Below are 18555 nucleotides of genomic sequence, written 5' to 3'. Positions count from 1 at the left end.
AATAATATTATGCATTTTGATTGGCAATGCTCGAGATGCAACTCTCAGACTATATTAATGTTTATCAATTTTGTATCTAATAACGTAAGAATACGCAGTAGAATTCATGAATATCGCAGTGAATTGAATGAAACTTCACCGAGAATTTACCGCGCATTTCTTCGCTGAGAATTTCACCGCGCCGATCGAAATCTCTGAAGCACTAACTCAAAGGTTCGACTTACGTAAATTTCGACTTACGCAGAGTCTGCCGGAACGCATCTCTTACATAACTCGGGGGATGCCTGTATATTGGGCCAGGAACCCTCTCCATATGCTAATGATGCAGGCCTTTTCGAAACTCTAACCCGCCGAGCCAAAATCGTGTTTGATGCGGAGCATATCAGTGGTGAAATGCTACACCTTATGTGGGCACTGAAAGGTAATGGTTACAGTGTCTCATTCATAAAAAGAGCGATGAAAGAAAGACACCCGCCTCAAGATGACGACCACAAGGGGAAGAATTAACATATGATAAACTTCCATACATCTCCGGGGTCACTGATAGAATCGCTAGGATCCTTCAAAAAGGCTACATGAAGACTCACTTCCGCACGGTGAAGAAAATTCAAAATATCCTACCTTCACCGAAGGATAGCCATCCTCCCCTTCAATCCATGGGAGTGTATGAGGTTCCCTGCTGCTGCGCCAGAAGCTACATGGGACAGAGCCAGCGTTCAATCACCCAAAGGCTTAAAGAGCACGAAAGAGCGTTAAAATTACATCAGTGGGACGCATCAGCTGTCGCTGAACATTAGGCCTCCAGCCCTGGGCATAGAATAATGTTTAACGTTACATGGGTATTGGCGAAGACGGTAGAATATCATCAGCGTCTTATGCGTGAATCCATCGAGATAGCGAAAAGGCCTAATAACTTTAATAGGGAGGATGGATATATAACCTCAGCCACACAGGGAGAGGGTTCCTGGCCCAATGTAATGACCGACGGCTATCGCCTAAAATTCAAAATAGGGTCAACGATGGGTTACGAAACATGTATAAGCTCAGGACGAGAACGGTTTCCCTCCCATTGATAACATTCCCAGTGGGAGGAGTGAAACGTTGAGTGTGAAAATGTTACGTACGCAGCAATTCCCGAAAACCACCACCAACATTGATAAAAGAATCTGTGAAAATCTTCATACGAAAAGTAGTGGTTGAATTTGATTGGCCACGCGAAATATGCTCAGAGCACAGTTTACACACTTCATAGCATCAGGATCTATAGTGAAACTCCCCCAACATCTGATGACATCATCCGTTAATTTGTTGTAACTAGTGAGTCAGTTCAAAATATGTTCTGTATTCTGCGATGTAGCTTAAATTGTTACTTTAATTGACAACTCACTTGCATGCTTCACTGTCACAGTTCCTACAACCTCAACAATAAACTGCCCGATACGCCGCTACAGCGATACCATGGATAAACTGAGCAGACGTGAATTAAAGCATAGTTGCAATGCAGTGTTGCATTCTGCAGGATAACAACACTTTTCTTTGCCTTGCATAGGTTTATCAACTTTCGAACAATTTCTGGGAACATATCTTGCTTGTATGTCGAAGATTTACTGTATGTGTACGTGATTCAATCGTAACACCACTTTCACTTGAAACGATTTTCCGCTGGTCGCCGTATATTGCAGTCCACACTGCGTTGCTGAGAGTCGTATTTTCTGAGCACCGCCTGAATATCACGTGAACGGCAGCTGGCAAGAAGTCGTTTCGTCTGAAAGCGGCCTCAATGTAGCATTGTCTGTACAGTTAAACTTCGATTTTACACACTTTGATTTTACATCAAGTCTCGTTTTTACGCAGCGACACTCAAGTCCGGCCGGAAAGTATAGGGAATTGCAATGGTGAAACTTCGATTTTACATCTTTTCTTGATTTTACGCAGCTTTCTTTCGACTTTTTTTGAAAATCCCGATTGGAGCAATATGAAGTTAGGTTATTCATTCGTCTCAATGAGTAGCAAAAATGAATACAGGAACGGTTGAAATGACGTTGCGCTGTTGAACGAGAAACTAAAAACATCGCGAATCTAATTATTGTTTCTTCCTGCGTCTTCTCAGTAATATTTCAGTCTCCTTTACGAACGCAAATATCTCTCTTAGTTCAAATTTGCCGTTGAAGGATATCGAAACCTAAAACATACGGCAATCGCCGTGTATGCGTAACTACTTTTGATTAAGGCAGATGATCGCCGGAGATATTAACATTATCACCTTTCGTTTATTATTCGACTTATTGTTGGGAGCTGTTTATAACCAATTGATTGTAATTACAGTAGATGATCGTTTATCCAGAATTATGAACTACGGAATATCTAGCCCTAACGGAAAGTTTTCTAGAATTTTGCCAATGCTATGTTTTCCGTCGCCCCGGCGAAATATAACGGTGAGATGATCCATTAAAAATCCTCCCGTGCCAAAATTTTGGCTTCCAAGGTGATCCAAAAAAAAGTCGTACTTCTGGTATGGACGTAAGTCGATGGTGATTCAAAACGATGATAAAAGCAGCATGCGTTCCCTCATTCCGCGGGCTAACCCCACATCTGCGGGGACGAGTCTTAGAGAATGGAGGTGAGGGAAAGTTAATTGCGCGGCGCGCTTATCAGAGCTGACTCAACTTGTATCGCATTGTCAGTGGGTTTAAATGAAAGATGGTTGAAACTTACACCCCGCCAGGTGGCAAGCGTTTATTTTTAACGGAACGGGAGTTAATCCCTCGGAGAATAACTCGCGTCGTCAATCGTCATGTAATCATTGAAGTAACCCAGAGAAGTCAAACTCAAGACGTGAGTGTTAAGGCAGTCCCTTTAACTGAGGAATGGCTTAGCACCATTAAATCGAATTACAAAAAGAGTCCGGTGTTATTTTCAGATATGGGGAAGCAAAATATTACGTGAAGATGAGTCACACAGCTTGTGAGTCGAAGGTCCCGGCGCTGAATCTGCGGAAGAATGCCGACAGAGAAGCTATACCCGGTAGATCCTATCTACTGGTGCTAAAATTTCATGGGAAAATGCTTTTTTCCGGTGTTTAGATCACTTTTTAAAAAAAAGTGATCTAAACACCGGATGTGGTTAAATGGATTTCCTGAAAACTGCTTTTAGTGAGATTATTTTCGAAAATTAGCTTCTCTGCGAGCATCTAGTATCACCATTCCAAAATTTCTCCTGGGTAACAGAAGTAATCTTAGTGCCAGAAATGTTAGCAATTCAACAATGGGAAACATTGTTCAGGAATGCAACATTGTTTCTCTTAAGGTAACATGTCATCTGTGGTGTTGCTTGTGAGTAAATAAGATTATTAGGCTTCATTTTCTTGCCTCCAAATGAGTAATTGAATCGGGGAAACATGTGACGCGATTGAAAAGGATTTCATGCTCCTTTACTATGAAACCTCACGTGTGAGACTTTCTGGTTCTGTTTCTGGCCTAAATCAGAACTGTACTAAAGTGTATTACTAAGCGTTCTAAAAATAATGAGCAAGTGTTATCCTGGAAACTATACTCCAACTCAATACCAACTCTTGATTTTACACACTTTGATTTTACACAGTGCCCATATTTCAGTCCCTCCAACTGCGTAAAATCAAAGTTTTACTGTATTTGATGCGGTAGAAATTTGAACCAAGAAGGGGCAGTACCGAGAGCCATGTAGCGGAACCGACTCATCGCTAAAAATACGTAACCGTTGTGAGTAGTCGTTTCAGAAAAGCATCAGGGTCTCTTCTATCTTCTTAACACTTTATTTAATTTATTTTTATATGATATTGATACCCTGAGTATGTTATAAATAAAACAAGAAATGAGTGCGTAGAATGTTATGATTGCAAAATAAATTTGGTTCTAGTAATCTGAGTACAGTGAAACCTCTCTTTAACGAAAGTCAAGGGACCGAAATTTTGCCATTTCGTTGATCGGGAGTTTGTTCCCCGGGTATGATACGCACGTTGCATCATCCTGGGGGCATGGAAATTGAAGCAAGTCTGCTTGAGTTATCTTCATTCTACCTTCGCACACTTCGAAACAGTGCTGATTTCTTCAGCTGCAATGCAAATTGCGGGCCAGAGACCACAATTAGGAAGCCTAAGTGCGTATTATTCAATCACTTTGCGTGCTTTTTAACCCGGCAGTGGTCGCGTGGGGTGTCCCGGACACCCCAGCCTTATATAAGCGCCATTTTTTCTTGCAATTGTGACTGCAATGATCTGTAACCTCGTCTAGCTGATTTTTTAAGCTTTTTGAGGATAAATGTAAAAGATTATTATAAAATCAATGCAAGTTTTTAAGAAAAGTTACTTTTGTCAAAGCTCTGCAGAGTGGGGTGCGCCAGACACCCCACGCGACCGTTCTCGCTACGGTTTACTGCTTAGTATTTATAGTCGCCTTGAATGTTTTTCATCCATTCTCATCAGATATTATAGCTACTTTTTCTGAAACTGGCCATGAATGTTGTCTTTTTATGTTTACATAAATAAATATTTATGTATTGGTATATTTATTGCCTCAATTTATGTAAAGAAATAGAAAGTAATTTCTAATAATGTTACAGTGATTTTTCTCGAAGTGAGCCACGAAAAATCGATCATGTGATACTTACAGCACGTTCATTCAGTACACTATGGATTCATGCAGTCTTTCTGAAAAAAGGAAAAAGCTAATATATTTTGACTTTCGATTGAAAATTAGGAGGAGGAATTATTTGTTTCTGACGTCAACTGTTGTAGAAAATGCGATTTTTTAGAAGTGATTTTTTAAAGACTTCGTTCAATTACGTTAGTGCTGTAGTTATTCAAAAAAATCATTATTTACATGTCTCTGTGAATTTACCATTGAAGGTTGGCCCTATAACACTTACATTCATCGTTTTCAATTCATACTACATGTCAGCTACCTCTAGAGTAAAAGAAAGAGTCTTTGTCTTTTGAATGAATCTTTGAGGGAGGAAGATTGATTCTGATGAAAAATAAGATGGGTGTCGTATAGCTGCGCATGACACTTACACTGAACAACAGTGCAGAGATGATGAACTTTTGTAAAAGGGAAGGGAGCTTATGTACGTTGTAAAGTATGGAGTTGCAACGTGCAATACGCAGGGATCAAGACCAAGCGTAAGAACATAAAATTGTAGCAGTGTTACTGAGAGGTGTGGACATGTTAGCAAAAAAAAATTTGATTCAAAACACGAATGGTTTGTTTTCGTATGATGTTCATTGATAGAATGGCAGAGAAAATTGTAAATTGCACTAATATTCAGGTAGAGAAAGTCACTGAAAATTATTCTCGTAAAAGAGACAGTGAAACAGACAGGAAAAACTAAAAATTCCTGAATAGAATTTTACTGCTAATCAGGGTAAATAAAGCTGAGTAACTGAATGATTTATTGTTTTGGAACCACGATGGATTAGGAGTGGAAATATGTTATTCCTCCATGAGCCATAACATATTTCTCTTTTCCCCTTTATCTTTTCGTTTCGGAAACGTGACTGCTAGAGTAGAGAAATGAAAAGCGGTAAATTAGCACCAAGTGGAGATGTATTTGAGATATTTGCTCGCAAATCACGGCAACATTTTAGAAATGGGCCATGAGAAAAAGCTGATGAGCAATTGATTCCTTCTCAAAGAAGATGTTCATATAGGCAATATTTACCTTCCAACTCCGCAAAAAGTAGCATCAACATTTTTGCATTGGCAAATTTGATTGTATTTGAAGATGTACCTACTCAGGATGGCAACCAGAGTGTCCAGTTTTTGTAGATAACAGTCCAAAAGAGGAGTTAAAGCGAATGTTTTCTTTTGTAAACAGAAACGGGAGGAATATAATTTGAACTACTGGTTCAATAATATTCCGCAAGCAGATGAAATTCCAAGCAATAATTTGATGGTTGCGTGAACAGTGCGCAAAAAATAAAAGAGATTTAGCAGTTGAATGTCGTATATGTAAGAGAAAGAAGAAAATAGCAGCTTATTTAGGTTTAGGAAGAAAAAAGCACTAGTTTCCTGCGTCGTAAAATGGTCAAAGAATGTAATTCTTTCGCCAACAATTCTCAGCTATTTCTATCAATGAATCCAAGACGAACAGATAGTAAAAGAATACCGGAAATATTGACCTTTTATAACTGCACTGAAGGAGGTCTAGCCACATTAGACAAAATAGGCAGCACCTATCATACGAACAAGAACATCGGGAGAGGGTCCATGGCCATTTTCTTTCATTTGCCAAACACTGCTGATATCAGTGCATTTGTTATACCTAGGTATTCCAATTCATAAAAGTGTGAGGTAGTGGTTTATTAACAGAGGTAGCAAGGATTATTACAGCACTCGAGTGGTACTCCCTTAACAAAACTCGCACCGTCTCTCTACACACATTCCGCGCGACTGACTGCGCGTCACCCTCCTTACTGGCTCTACCGTCCGAGTTCCTCGGCGTCCCCCAGAGGGGCAGCACCTGCCGGACCATTTCGAACAGCCCGTTGATGACAGTCGGCCTTTCCTGATTTCAGGGCCGTCCTCGGCCCGCTCTTGCGGTTGGCTGACCTCTTCTTCTACAGCATCGGATTCCTCTTGAATCGGCTCGTTGGCTCCCTGGTCTCCGAGGCTGCATGGGGGTGGGTTGTCATCTTCTTCTACAGCATCGGGGTCCTCTTGGATCTGCTCGTGGGCTCCCTGGTCTCCGGGGCTGCATGGGGGTGGGTTGTCATCTTCTTCTACAGCATCGGGGTCCTCTTGAATCTGCTCGTGGGCTCCCTGGTCTCCGGGGCTGCATGGGGGTGGGTTGTCATCTTCTTCTACAGCATCGGGGTCCTCTTGAATCTGCTCGTGGGCTCCCTGGTCTCCGGGGCTGCATGGGGGTGGGTTGTCATCTTCTTCTACAGCATCGGGGTCGTAGTCTGGTGGGGGTTGGCACCATGGTTTCATTCGATCTGCACAAAAGACCGAATGAAACCTCCTCTGGGTTCTGGCTGCTCCTGGGATGTCTGTCAGCAAATATCTATCCCTGGGGAATACCTTCTCCACCCTGTATGGTCCCTTAAATTTGGGTGCTAGCTTTCGAGACGTTCCCGTCGCCTGGGCTTCTCGCTCGACTAACACTAACTCTCCCCGCACGTATTTTCTTGGCTCCTTGTGAGCTTCGTCAAACCTTTTCTTCTGCCTCTCCTGACATGTTACCATCCTGCCTAAAGCTTCCTTCCTAACCTCCTCTATCACTTCTTTGCTCAATTCAGGTTCATCTTCCATATATATCAACACATCCCCTGGTTTTGTGTTCCTGATAACTTGTCTCATCGCCCGATTAAACACGGCTAGTGCGTTTACCAGACCAAAGGGCATACTGTTGAACTCAAACAACCCTCCCGGCGTCACAAACGCTGTAAGATGCCTTGACTGAGGCGCCACTGGTATCTGATGGTAACCCGACGCGAAGTCTAAAGTGGAAAAATAACGGTTTCCCGCGAGGCTATCCAACTGCTCATCAATCGCCGGCATGGGAAACTTCTCCTTCCGGGTCTTCTGGTTCAGCCCTCTGTAGTCGATGCATAATCTGTCCTCTCCATTTGCCTTTTTCACCAACAGAGCCGGGCTAGCATATTCTGATGTAGAAGCTTGGACTATTCCAATCCTCATCAGCTCCTCCACCGCTTTTTGCATGCTCTCTCTTTTTGCGTAAGGCAGACGATACGGACGTGACGTCACGGGTTTGTCGTCATTCAAGTCAATGCTGATGCTGGTGAAGTTCGCCTTGCCTAACTCGCTTAAGTTTTTAGCAAAACATCCCCTGAATTTATTTACGAGGTCGCATAGTGCCCCTTCGTCTTGCGTCGTCAGGTTCTCGTTCATGTGTATCTCGTCTTTCTGGATCCGTGACTCCTCTTCCACCTTCCGCACTTGAGAATTCTTTCTTTCACTAAGGTCGGCGTTTTCTCTGGAAATGGTGAGTCTCCCAAACTCCTTTTCGACCCGAATTCCTGGTTGGTCTAAGGCACTCCGCCCTACAATGATAGCATCCTCCTGAGAATTTTCTGGGACAATTAAAACCTCTACTTCCACATTCACATCGTCTACTTTCAAGATCATTCGTTTCGTGCCAATAGCTTCACAACCCCCTGATCCAAACCCAACTAAACGCTTCTGGCTCGCCTCATATTCGACTCCTAGTTCTTGTGCAACGTCTCTTCTCAGGGTGACAACATCGCTTCCTAAATCAACGAAGCCAACCACCCTGTCGTCGTTTATCTCTATCCACTTGTGGTACTCGTCCTTTATGATGCAATTGGGTCTAGTGATTTTCCTAACGTTCCACTTTTTCTCATTCTGGGTCGTTCTCGGTGTTGCCTGCAAACAATCTTTCTGCATATGTCCCGTCTGCTTGCACCGGTAACAAATTCTCTCACGGGCAGCTTCTCGGCACTCCCTAGCGAGGTGCCCCTCTTTTCCACAATTGAAACAAACGCCCTGGGTAGGCGTCCTTTCGCCCCTCACTTCCTTGACCTCAGCCCTCTTGTCAATGGTCACAGGAGGTCGATTGTGAAAGTTTGCCCTATCTCCCAATTTGGCCCTATCAGTGACACTCTCGTATCGTCTTATCTTGCGTAATAGTCCTTCTACATCTTCAAAGTCACGCATAGTCAGCAGCTTCACTAGTTCCTTATCCCACATGCCATTTAGAATGTACTTGATAAGGGAGGCTTCATTTACTTCACCACGCCTAGCGATAGTCTTCATCGCGTAAACATATGACTCATGCGTCTCGCCACGCTGCATTCTTCTCTTTGTAAGACTCAAGTGCACGTCGGCTTCGTCCTCCACTGATGGGAAACAATATAATAGTCCTTTTTTGAACACCTCCCAAGAGTGTACTTCCTCGGCTACGCTATTCAGCCATAGTTTCGCCGCTCCGCGTAACTTACTAACGGATTGGGCTAACAACATCGACTCGTCCCATCCGTAGGCTGATGCAATGCTCTCTACTCGCCTGACCCACTGTACCGCCGTGAACCCCAGGGTTAGCGAAGGTTCAAACTCCGGCAATAATTGCTCTGCTATTTCTCGATAACCCACCATACTTTTCTCAAGAACTAACGATTGCCCATTTAAAAGCTCTCGTTCACGTTCTAGAAGTTTCCTTTCTCTCTCTAGCAATTCTCTCTCGTGTTGCAAGAGCGCTTGTTCCCTCTCCGCTGCGCTTCTAAGGACGCTACTCTCTCCGACAGGATACCGCCAATTTCCCAACGACGGTTCTCTGCCCTTAGTAGGCCACACGACAGTAGCCTCGCGCGGTTGCTCACCGGGTCCTCTTGCCTGTATATCCTCCTTAGCCTTGTCTCTCGCGGCAAACGGCGTCGACGCAGGCAGAACCCACTTGGCGGTAGCCTCTCGGTGCATCTCACTACGCTCCCTGGCCACGCCAGCCTCGCTCTCCTGCTCTCGACATGTTCCCGCCAATTCAGTCGCGTCCCTTCCTTCCGCAGAATGGACCCCGTTGAAGCTACCTACGCGACACTCGCCATCCCACGACGCATTCGTCGGACTGGTCATTGCTACAACTAGAACCACACTCTCTCACCTTACTCAGTCCGCACTGGGGTTTTTGATGTTCTATCTATTGATGGCTGGATGTGCACGAACAACTCCACCGCAGCTCGCTGGTCAATCCCACTTCTGAACTGTGAGGTAGAGGTTTATTAACAGAGGTAGCAAGGATTATTACAGCACTCGAGTGGTACTCCCTTAACAAAACTCGCACCGTCTCTCTACACACATTCCGCGCGACTGACTGCGCGTCACCCTCCTTACTGGCTCTACCGTCCGAGTTCCTCGGCGTCCCCCAGAGGGGTAGCACCTGCCGGACCATTTCGAACAGCCCGTTGATGACAAAAGGAATTGCAAAAAAGTTTTCTTCGTGAGATAACTCGATCGTTAACTTTTCCATACAGTAAAATTAGATCGATATTGAACACGATCTCTAGAGACTCGAAAAAATAGGGAAGTATGCGTAAAATGAGCCTGAGAAAAGGATGAGGAGAAATAAAGAAAAAAGTTGGAAGATGTGTTTTTTTTTCCAACTGATATACAAACAAAAATATACTGTGAACTTTGTTAGAAACTAATGCGTGGTACACATTTCCTGAAAATTTTGAAAAGTGATTAGAAGCAAATAAATAGTTTACATGATTTATTTTCTATATTCTTTAGATTCAATAAAACTTTTCAATAGCATGAAAGTGAACTTCTGTTGAGGACTACATATTTGTTAGTTTACCTTTCCAATGCTGTATATACATAATTTGTAAAAGGAGCATTTCAATAGTTATAAGTGACCGTAATATCATCGTAAATTTTTCCTCAAGAATACATTTTGGGAAATCGATGCAATATCGATAAGTAGATTAATTTAGTACATTTATTAGTATTTACGTAAGGCAAATAGAGGTCAAAGCTGAAAATATGATGAGATACAGTGATAGATGTTTATAAAAGTATATGCCACGTATTTATAACTCAATATTTCAACTGTGCTCTTTGGCTGAAACAAAAAAATGGCAATTTTTTTCCGGAGGAACTGGGACTGCCTACTGGAAAATAGGGTATTCAAAAACATTTTCTTAAAAAAATAAAAGTTGAATTTATGGTTTGAAATATATAGTGTATCCCTTTCTAAATAAACAAAGGATGCGTAGCGATGTGAAATTTTTAAATAATATATACTGTTCGACAGAAATTGAAGAAAATCTTTTGGGGTGTCAAAGACACCCCACGCGACCATTTATGTTCGGAAAATGGGCGCGACTACCGCCGGGTTAATCGGTTTTCAAAAATTGGTTTCGTAGAAGAGGAGTTCATTCATTGGGGTTTTTCACTACACCCATGTCTCGTATAGCGCAATTTTGATATAGCGCAAATTCGTTCTTCAGGGAAACATTGCAATGCAGTGTAGCCTAATCAAAATCTTAAACGCTCTCATGATAAAATGTGAACTTGCGCTAAGTGCACACAAAATTGCAATCTTTTACGCATATTAACATTATTGCTCGCCTCAAATCTTCTTTTTTGTTTATATATTAATCGAAATCCATTGCTGTGCAATGGCCAAAAGTATTACTCGTCATTGGGTCCAGATAGCCGGCCTACCGAAGTAATTTATCTCGTCTCCTTAACAGAATGGTAATAAATAATTTAGATCATTAACCCTTTCGCTGCTGTTCAATCTCCGGAAACCTTCTCCTCACATGCGGCGAAAATGTTAAAATGCGTTTCCTGGGCCCATGGAGCAGGTACTTCCAGGATGGGTGTGGTACACCCTCCGAAGGGTCACTAATCCGCGACCCTTTCCTCGACGAACTCACCCTCGCAGGACCGTCTCATCGGCCCTACCAGCGGGGGCCCTACCCCCCGAAAAGTGACCGCTCTGATTGCATTTTGAAAATCAACCAATCAATCCGATCATCACAATATGATTGTTCTCATCGCTCTCCTGCCAATCAAGCAATCAAGTACGTCTTTGAACCGTGTCTCTGCGATAAAAAATAACGATTTTGCTAACCTTGCAACAAAACGTGGCTGCGGACCACCGGAAAACGATCATTATAACAAAGTTAACAAAATCGTTATTTTTCATCGCAGAAACACGGTTCAAAGACGTACTTGATTGCTTGATTGGCAGGAGTGCGATGAAAACAATCATTTTTTGATGATCGGATTTATTGATTGATTTAAACATTTCAGTCAGAGCGATCACTTTTCCGGAGGTAGGGCCCCCGCTGGTAGGGCCGATGAGACGGTCCTGCGTGGGTGAGTTCGTCGAGGAAAGGGTCCTGGATTAGTGGGTCCCTTCGAAGTGCTTCGGCGTAAGTGCTGAACGCATGGCAGGGAGGAAGAAAAAGTACGTCCACCGCAGTCTACCGTGCGGACGTACTAGGTACGTCCACAGCAGTGAAAGGGTTAATCAAGCGTGAGGCTGGTGGAAATGAGTTTCTTTTTAAGCAATACAGTTTGAGATGTATTTTTGCCGTCATAGGATATCGGGCGATTGACTTCCAGGTGGAGGGTCTACGCTATAGCCTTCAAGGTCATCAGTATTCACGGGGGAGAAATGGAGCGGTGGCCGAGTTGCATATGAATCAATAGCATCAACACATAAAAGGGTCCGCTATAGAGCCTCAAACACAATGGCTTCGCTCCCTCCCCGCAGTCGTAGGCCTTCTGCGTCTCAGGAATACAGTTCAAAGGTAGAAAGTGATTTAGATAGAGCCATACAGAGTAAAAACCAAAAGAATATGGCAAAAAATAGGAATGCGTGTAGAAAAATCAAGAATTTATCAAGAAACACCTTAAACCTAGAAGAAGTCAATTGCTTTGAAAATGGAGAGCGTCAAAGCGATATTGCTTGGAAGTTTAAACGCACGATGCCTTATTCTTAATAAAGACGAAGTTAAAACATCAGTGACCTCAGCCGCACCAGCTTCAACCAAGCGGTCTACACATACGGAAAGTTCATAGTGAATCAGTACAAAAAGACGAGGGTGGTAATCGCTCCGAGACATTCAGTGAAAGCTCCGGTTGGTTCCAGAATTTAAACGGTAAGCAGGTATTTTCAGTGCGGCGATATCAGGTGAATCTGCAAGTGTTGATAGCGCAGTCACCACAACATTTTCTGATGAGCTCCAAGCTGTGATTGAAAGTGGCTCCTTTCCCCTCGACTAGTTTTTAGTGTTGATGAGACGATATTCTTTTGGAAAAGAATGCATTCTCGTTCATTCATTTTCAGGGAATGAAAACCTGGGTCAGGTTTCGAGGCATTTAAAGACTGTTTCACGTAGCTGCTAATGACTTGGAGGACTTCAAATTAAAATGATTTATCATTCATTAACTCCGCTGGCTATGAAATGGCATTCAAAGAAGCATTTTCCTGTCATTTCAATGAGCAACAAAAGGGCCTGGGTGACACGATAGTTGTTTTTACACTGGTTTGAAATATCGTCAACTGTCGGCAATGCATTATGATCCCCTGAGATAGCAGATGTTGGCCCACCCACACGACAAGAGGGAATTTCGAAAGCACGTAAGAATTTTTTTTTAACGTGAATAAAAGTCTTTGAATGCAAGCATACTATCTTTAAAGGTGTTTAAACTATAAACATTTATATAAGTAATGTTTTCTAAGGCTTTTTATGGGAATATAGATGTTTTAGAGGAAATTCAATGCCCAAGACCTATGCTACCAGGAATGCATCCCTATCTTCCCAGTGTTAAAACGCTCTCATATAACGCAAATTTGTATAGCGCAAAGATCCCAAGGAACGCATCCCTTGCGCTATACGAGACATGGGTGTACCGTGTTTACATAGACAATTGGCCGGACCAATAGCATTTGTTCGTTGAACGGAGTTCTTCATTCAGCGGGAGTTCGTTAATGTGAGGTTTTACTGTATTTTTTACTACATCTTTCACATAGGCTTCACGATAGACAAGCGCATTGTGGGGGCCCCTAAGCTCTGGGCCCAAGGCAATTGCTGATCAGCTGACCTAGTCAGCATTTGTTCGTTGCATATCGGCTGACGTGGTGATTACTGCTGACCTAGTCAGTGGTAATCACCAGGGGCGGTTTGGGCTGGTCGCTCAAGCCCCTCTGTTTTATGTCGAGAGGTATTTTGTTTTGCAATCAGTCAACAGCCCTTATTTTGACCTCTCTGAGCACAAAAATCGTAGATGCCTGTTCAAAAAGCTTTCTGAAAGTGAGATATTCAAGTTAAGAGATGGCATTTTCTCTTAAAGGTCATATCACATGGGGCACTTCATTTTTGCAGGTTAGCACTGAAAATGTTTGTTGAAATTGCAAGAATGCATGCTCGGGATTAGAACAGAGGTTATTTTGCCGTCTCGCATCCACGCATCCTCACATTTATTCTAGCAATACTCCTCTATACACGACGAAATATTGATTATGCCTCGGTGTGTACGTAAGATTGCACAATTACGTGCTCCTTGTAAAACGGCCTTTAGAATTGGAATAAATCACTGGATTAAACATGTGTTGTAACAGATTGACTCAGTATAAATATCATAAAATGGCCTTATTTCTCAAGATACTTAGGAAAGTGGTTGCGTCTGTTGCTGATTGTGTTACATGTGTTTGTCTTTGTTGCAGAGGACTTGTTCTCGCTGATTGAGGCCCACGAGGGGCGTGCGTTGAAGCTGTACGTGTACAATACTCAGGAGGACGCTTGCTGTGAGGTGACAATCACGCCCAACTCGGGGTGGGGAGGAGAGGGGAGGTAAGTGAATATTCAGCACTCTTGCTAACAGCCTTATCACAAAGGTCTGGCTTTTACGAAGCAAATCGTTTGTCCCAGTGTAGGAGCCAATCCAATCTATAGTTAAAGAAACGTCATTAAGAAATTTAAGTTGTTACTAAATCTATAATCCCTGCCCCGAGCCTTATTCATGAAGGCCTCGATTTTGTCGTATCCTCGACAATGTCGAGGGGGCGACGTTCAAGCCTCTACGTTTCCGTAAGTTGCAATTCCACAAAGCTTATTGTCGCTGTTTTGAGGCCACCCTAGGCAGAATAAATATCGAGGCGACGTAGGCCTCGACAATTATTTCGAGTCTTGTTTATACTCTATTTACAAGGATAGCAGCTGACGTATTTAGAACCTTACAGTTCAGTAGCTGACGTACGTATGATGGTGATCACGGTCTTATTTCATATATTTAAGAAGGCAAAATAGGTATAATGATACATGTATGGTTGTATAATTTAATAATATCATAATTCCAAAAACCGAAGTTTCATGAGGTTGTTTCATTAGCTATCACCTGTGTTATTTTCTGTGAAGAATCATTATTAAATATTCGCCAACACGAATCTCAGTCACATTAGAACAATATTTATGTAGCGGATTTTACTGCCCCTAAATTTGTGGAGTTGGGCAAAACTCATGAACTCCCACTGACTGATTTAGGGTTGTGTCAAGGTTCGTGTTGATTTCGTGATTATCATGGGTTGTGTTCATCTGTCCGATGCATGTTATATGGCTGTGTTTTCTGCTGTAGGTGATTGATGTAGCAATGTTGGAAAGGAGGAAAATCTCTGTAGTAATATCGAGAAAATGGTAACTTTATTGAGGGTTGTTTTTTATACCTAGACTATAGCTCGCCAGCATGGAAACAACTTACAGCTGTAGAGATAAATGAGTGTGCTTGTTTTGAACTGTAGTAGGTGGTGGTTCTCTTTGAACTTGATAATTTATGGAATACCTAGTTCTCTAAATGCATTGTACTTATGTGTGGATAGCATGAGATAAATACGTTTACATATTGTGCATTGATTCATAATATTTTGGAGCCAAACATCACATGCATCATTGGTACTTTCTTGTTATAACGTGTTGAATATGAATTATGGTTTTCATCGTGTAGCAATTTCCTGATTTTTATGCTTCTTCATGACCGTTGCCATATCATAAGTACTACTGTTTTAGTGCTACTGATTCTTTCCCATGAGCATGGTAAGTTATCATTCCTTAACACTTTCAACGCGGCGGTAATTTTTTTAAGTTTTGCCGGTGACTGAATTTTAATTCTTTGGTTTTAGATGGTTTTGGTCTCATTTTGAATAGATTGTTCATTGGAAGTTACGAAAAATTTTTTTTTTTTATGAAAAATCGCAATTTCAAATTTGACGACGATCGTCGTCCGACGTCACCGGATAGCACAGCAGTCGTGTAATGCGTGGTTGCATAACCGAGCCCATTTTTCCGATGACTTTTTCTTTTTACTGTATGCCATGTTCTGTCTCTAATCTGACATGTCAATTGAATATAAATTGATCCGTGCCGTAAATATTAATTAGCAAGAACGTTGATGGCTGTGTAATATTCGAATTTCTTAGTCGTTGATAGAGAATTATGTGGCATGACCTTTTCTATTTCAACTTTTTGAATTTCTATTTGAAGGATCCGACGAGGAATATATCTTTCAAATCAAAGACGAGGTGGGAATTTAAAACAAATAAAGATGTAAATTTCATATATTTAAATTAACACTAAGAGGACGAGAGTTTCACCCCTCCTATAAGGACGGCTAGTGTTCATTTGATCACAAATTCCTTTTATCGAATTCAATGCCGTTTTTCTACCCATTGACGGTGTTATTGTAATATTGTTCAAATCCATTCTTTAAAAACTTATCTTAGCATTAACAATGGTATTTCTGTTGAAAACTATACGTAATTATTATTTCTGAAAATAATGAGTTATATTATGTTCAGTTGTCATGAGTCTCAAAGTAAATTCTCTCAAATTTCAAAATTATATTGTTTTAAATGAAAAAAAGGACCTGCTCTAACCATTTATCTATGTATAAAAAATGATTTTTCATTCATTGAAACTAAAATGTATAAAATATTTCGAAGCATAATTTTTCAGACTCGTTTTTATTTTTTCGGCGCAATTTCCGGGAAATATATTTTTGCGTTGAAACAAACAAAGGAGGAATAATACAGAGAAGGAGACGACATTCCAAGTGGATACAAAAATTGGGTTTAGACGACAACTTCCGAAGTGCTAATCACCCGAACCCGACCCGGGTGCTGATCCCTATCTTCTAGGAACTTGCGCTAATGCTTCTTACACGTTCCAGGAGGGAATACCAAAGTTAGGAAACAATAGAATTTTACATCTTTCGCTCTTCCTCTGCACTCCCGAAAGGAAACAACGGTTTTCACCAGGTACATGGTGGGGGGACCGAAAACCAGGAAAAATAAAAAATATTTTGAAATTATTATCATTTAATACTTAAATTTTACATAACATTTAATAATGGAATACATAATATTTAATACATTAAATCATGGAGAGGACTAACATTGAACATTTCTATGAAATGCTTCAAAGCATGGCTTCAAGCACAGGGGTGGGCATCCCTCACAGGCGGGGCAAAAATATGCCGTCTCCTTCCTGAACCCTCTAGACTAATAGAACGTGCAGCGTCGTTGAGGGACACGTTTTCGTTTTTGGTCGATGTCATGTGTCTCCGGAAAGTGCTTAGACAATCCAAGGACCCTGGAGGTTAGGCTGGGAGAGGAACGAGGAATAGGTTCGGAATATGACGGACTGATTTTGTAGAGTCGATCAGACGATTGCGGCTCATCACGACCAGGATTACTCGCAAAATGCAGAGCTTGCATGATCGCGGTGAACCTGTCCCTACCAATGCATTTCCTAAAGCAAGGATAATTGAAAAGGGGGTCTACACTCCAATAGTCGGATATTCTACTCAATGGGCATTAGGCCGGCCCTTATTTTTCAGAATTTCGAAAAGTTATGTTTTCCTGGTCTCATAATGATCCAAATGAGGTTTATATTCACGTGTTAAAATTTGGTTACTTTAAAATAATGGCAACCCGTGCCCCAAGGGCCCTAAGTACTAAGGACCCTCAATTGAGTTTTTTCGGATAAAAAAAATGCTATTCCTAAGTAAAACGTAAAAGTAAAGCCCTTTAGGGCCAATTTTCTGTTGGTTTTGACCTATCTCTAAGCGTTTAGGAGATATCGTCCGTCGTAAAGCAATCCCCCCCAGGGCGCCACCCCGCACAGCGGCACCGCTGAGGTACGGCCCGCACCACTTACTACAGACTTCCCCTCCACCCCCTCCCCTCCCTCGGCAAAGACTTTGCTCCTGACGACAAGATTTACGTGCTAGTGGTACAGTATTGAATAGTTTTGTTCATCTTCTGTCATGATTAATGTTGTTAAGGCCCATAATGTCAATTTTAACTCTTCAACGCCGTATTATGTACGAGTACTGGGTACATACCCCTTAAACCTTGATTTTTTTCCGCCAAACGGCCGCGAACCATTCCAGCAGGCTTTGTTCCATAGTGCTTTTTATGTACAAAATATTATAAGCATGTGATACAATTGTGTCTATGAATTATAAAGGAATGTAGGGAATGGGCAGGGCTTCCAGTATATAGAAATATTCAAGGAAGAAGAAACGAGGCAGTCAGTTCACGGATGTAGATCACTGTGGAGAGATAGAGATACTTCTTGTCTATAGTGTGCAAAGGATAGGAAATGCTAAGTTTTTTAGGATGTAGGGGAAAAGTGGGGAAAAAATACTTTATCATGAACGTGAAGTTCATTTTAAGAATATACCAAAAAGGAAAGGTATCAATCAAGACTAAATCCAGGCATTGAACTGTTTAGAAAAGAAAGTGAAGAAATACTCGGCTCAAATTTACCTACAGTGAGAGAAGTACAGTGTGTTTTCTCTATCACCTAATTGGTTCGAAATTTATAAGACTTACAATTAGTGCGAGAAAAACCGTGAGAAATGCGTCTCATCCATAGTGCAAAACTAGAATTCCTGTTATTATGGAAAATAAGGTGATTGAAAAGTTAGAAAAATAACGCAAAGAATGGATGAACGTGCAACGACATAAAAAGAGCACGAACTACAGTGGAGATGAAGATAAGAGATTATTTGGTAACAAGCTTGATGATTT

The 18555-nt window shown here is 41.7% G+C and overlaps 1 protein-coding gene across 14 annotated transcripts in view; it reads left to right on the top strand.

Moving 5' to 3' along the window:
• LOC124158084 (Golgi reassembly-stacking protein 1-like) overlaps positions 1-18555 on the top strand; it is a 69845-nt gene that overhangs the window by 10013 nt on the left and 41277 nt on the right. For 13 of the 14 annotated variants that reach the window (XR_006864704.1, XR_006864707.1, XR_006864708.1 and 10 more), the window contains one exon: positions 14194-14320. The exons of the other annotated variant lie outside the window; for it this stretch is intronic. Coding sequence is in view for 7 of the 13 variants with exons in the window: in XM_046533269.1 (XP_046389225.1) it covers positions 14194-14320 (127 nt within the window). In the remaining 6 variants the exon portion in view is untranslated. The remainder of the gene's footprint in view (positions 1-14193; positions 14321-18555) is intronic. 14 annotated transcript variants of the gene reach the window in all.

The sequence above is a fragment of the Ischnura elegans genome, chromosome 4 (genome assembly GCF_921293095.1).
Source record: "Ischnura elegans chromosome 4, ioIscEleg1.1, whole genome shotgun sequence".
NCBI lineage: Eukaryota > Metazoa > Arthropoda > Insecta > Odonata > Coenagrionidae > Ischnura > Ischnura elegans.
The sequence above is the reverse complement of the archived record's forward strand: the minus strand, read 5'-3'. Positions and strand labels throughout refer to the sequence as shown.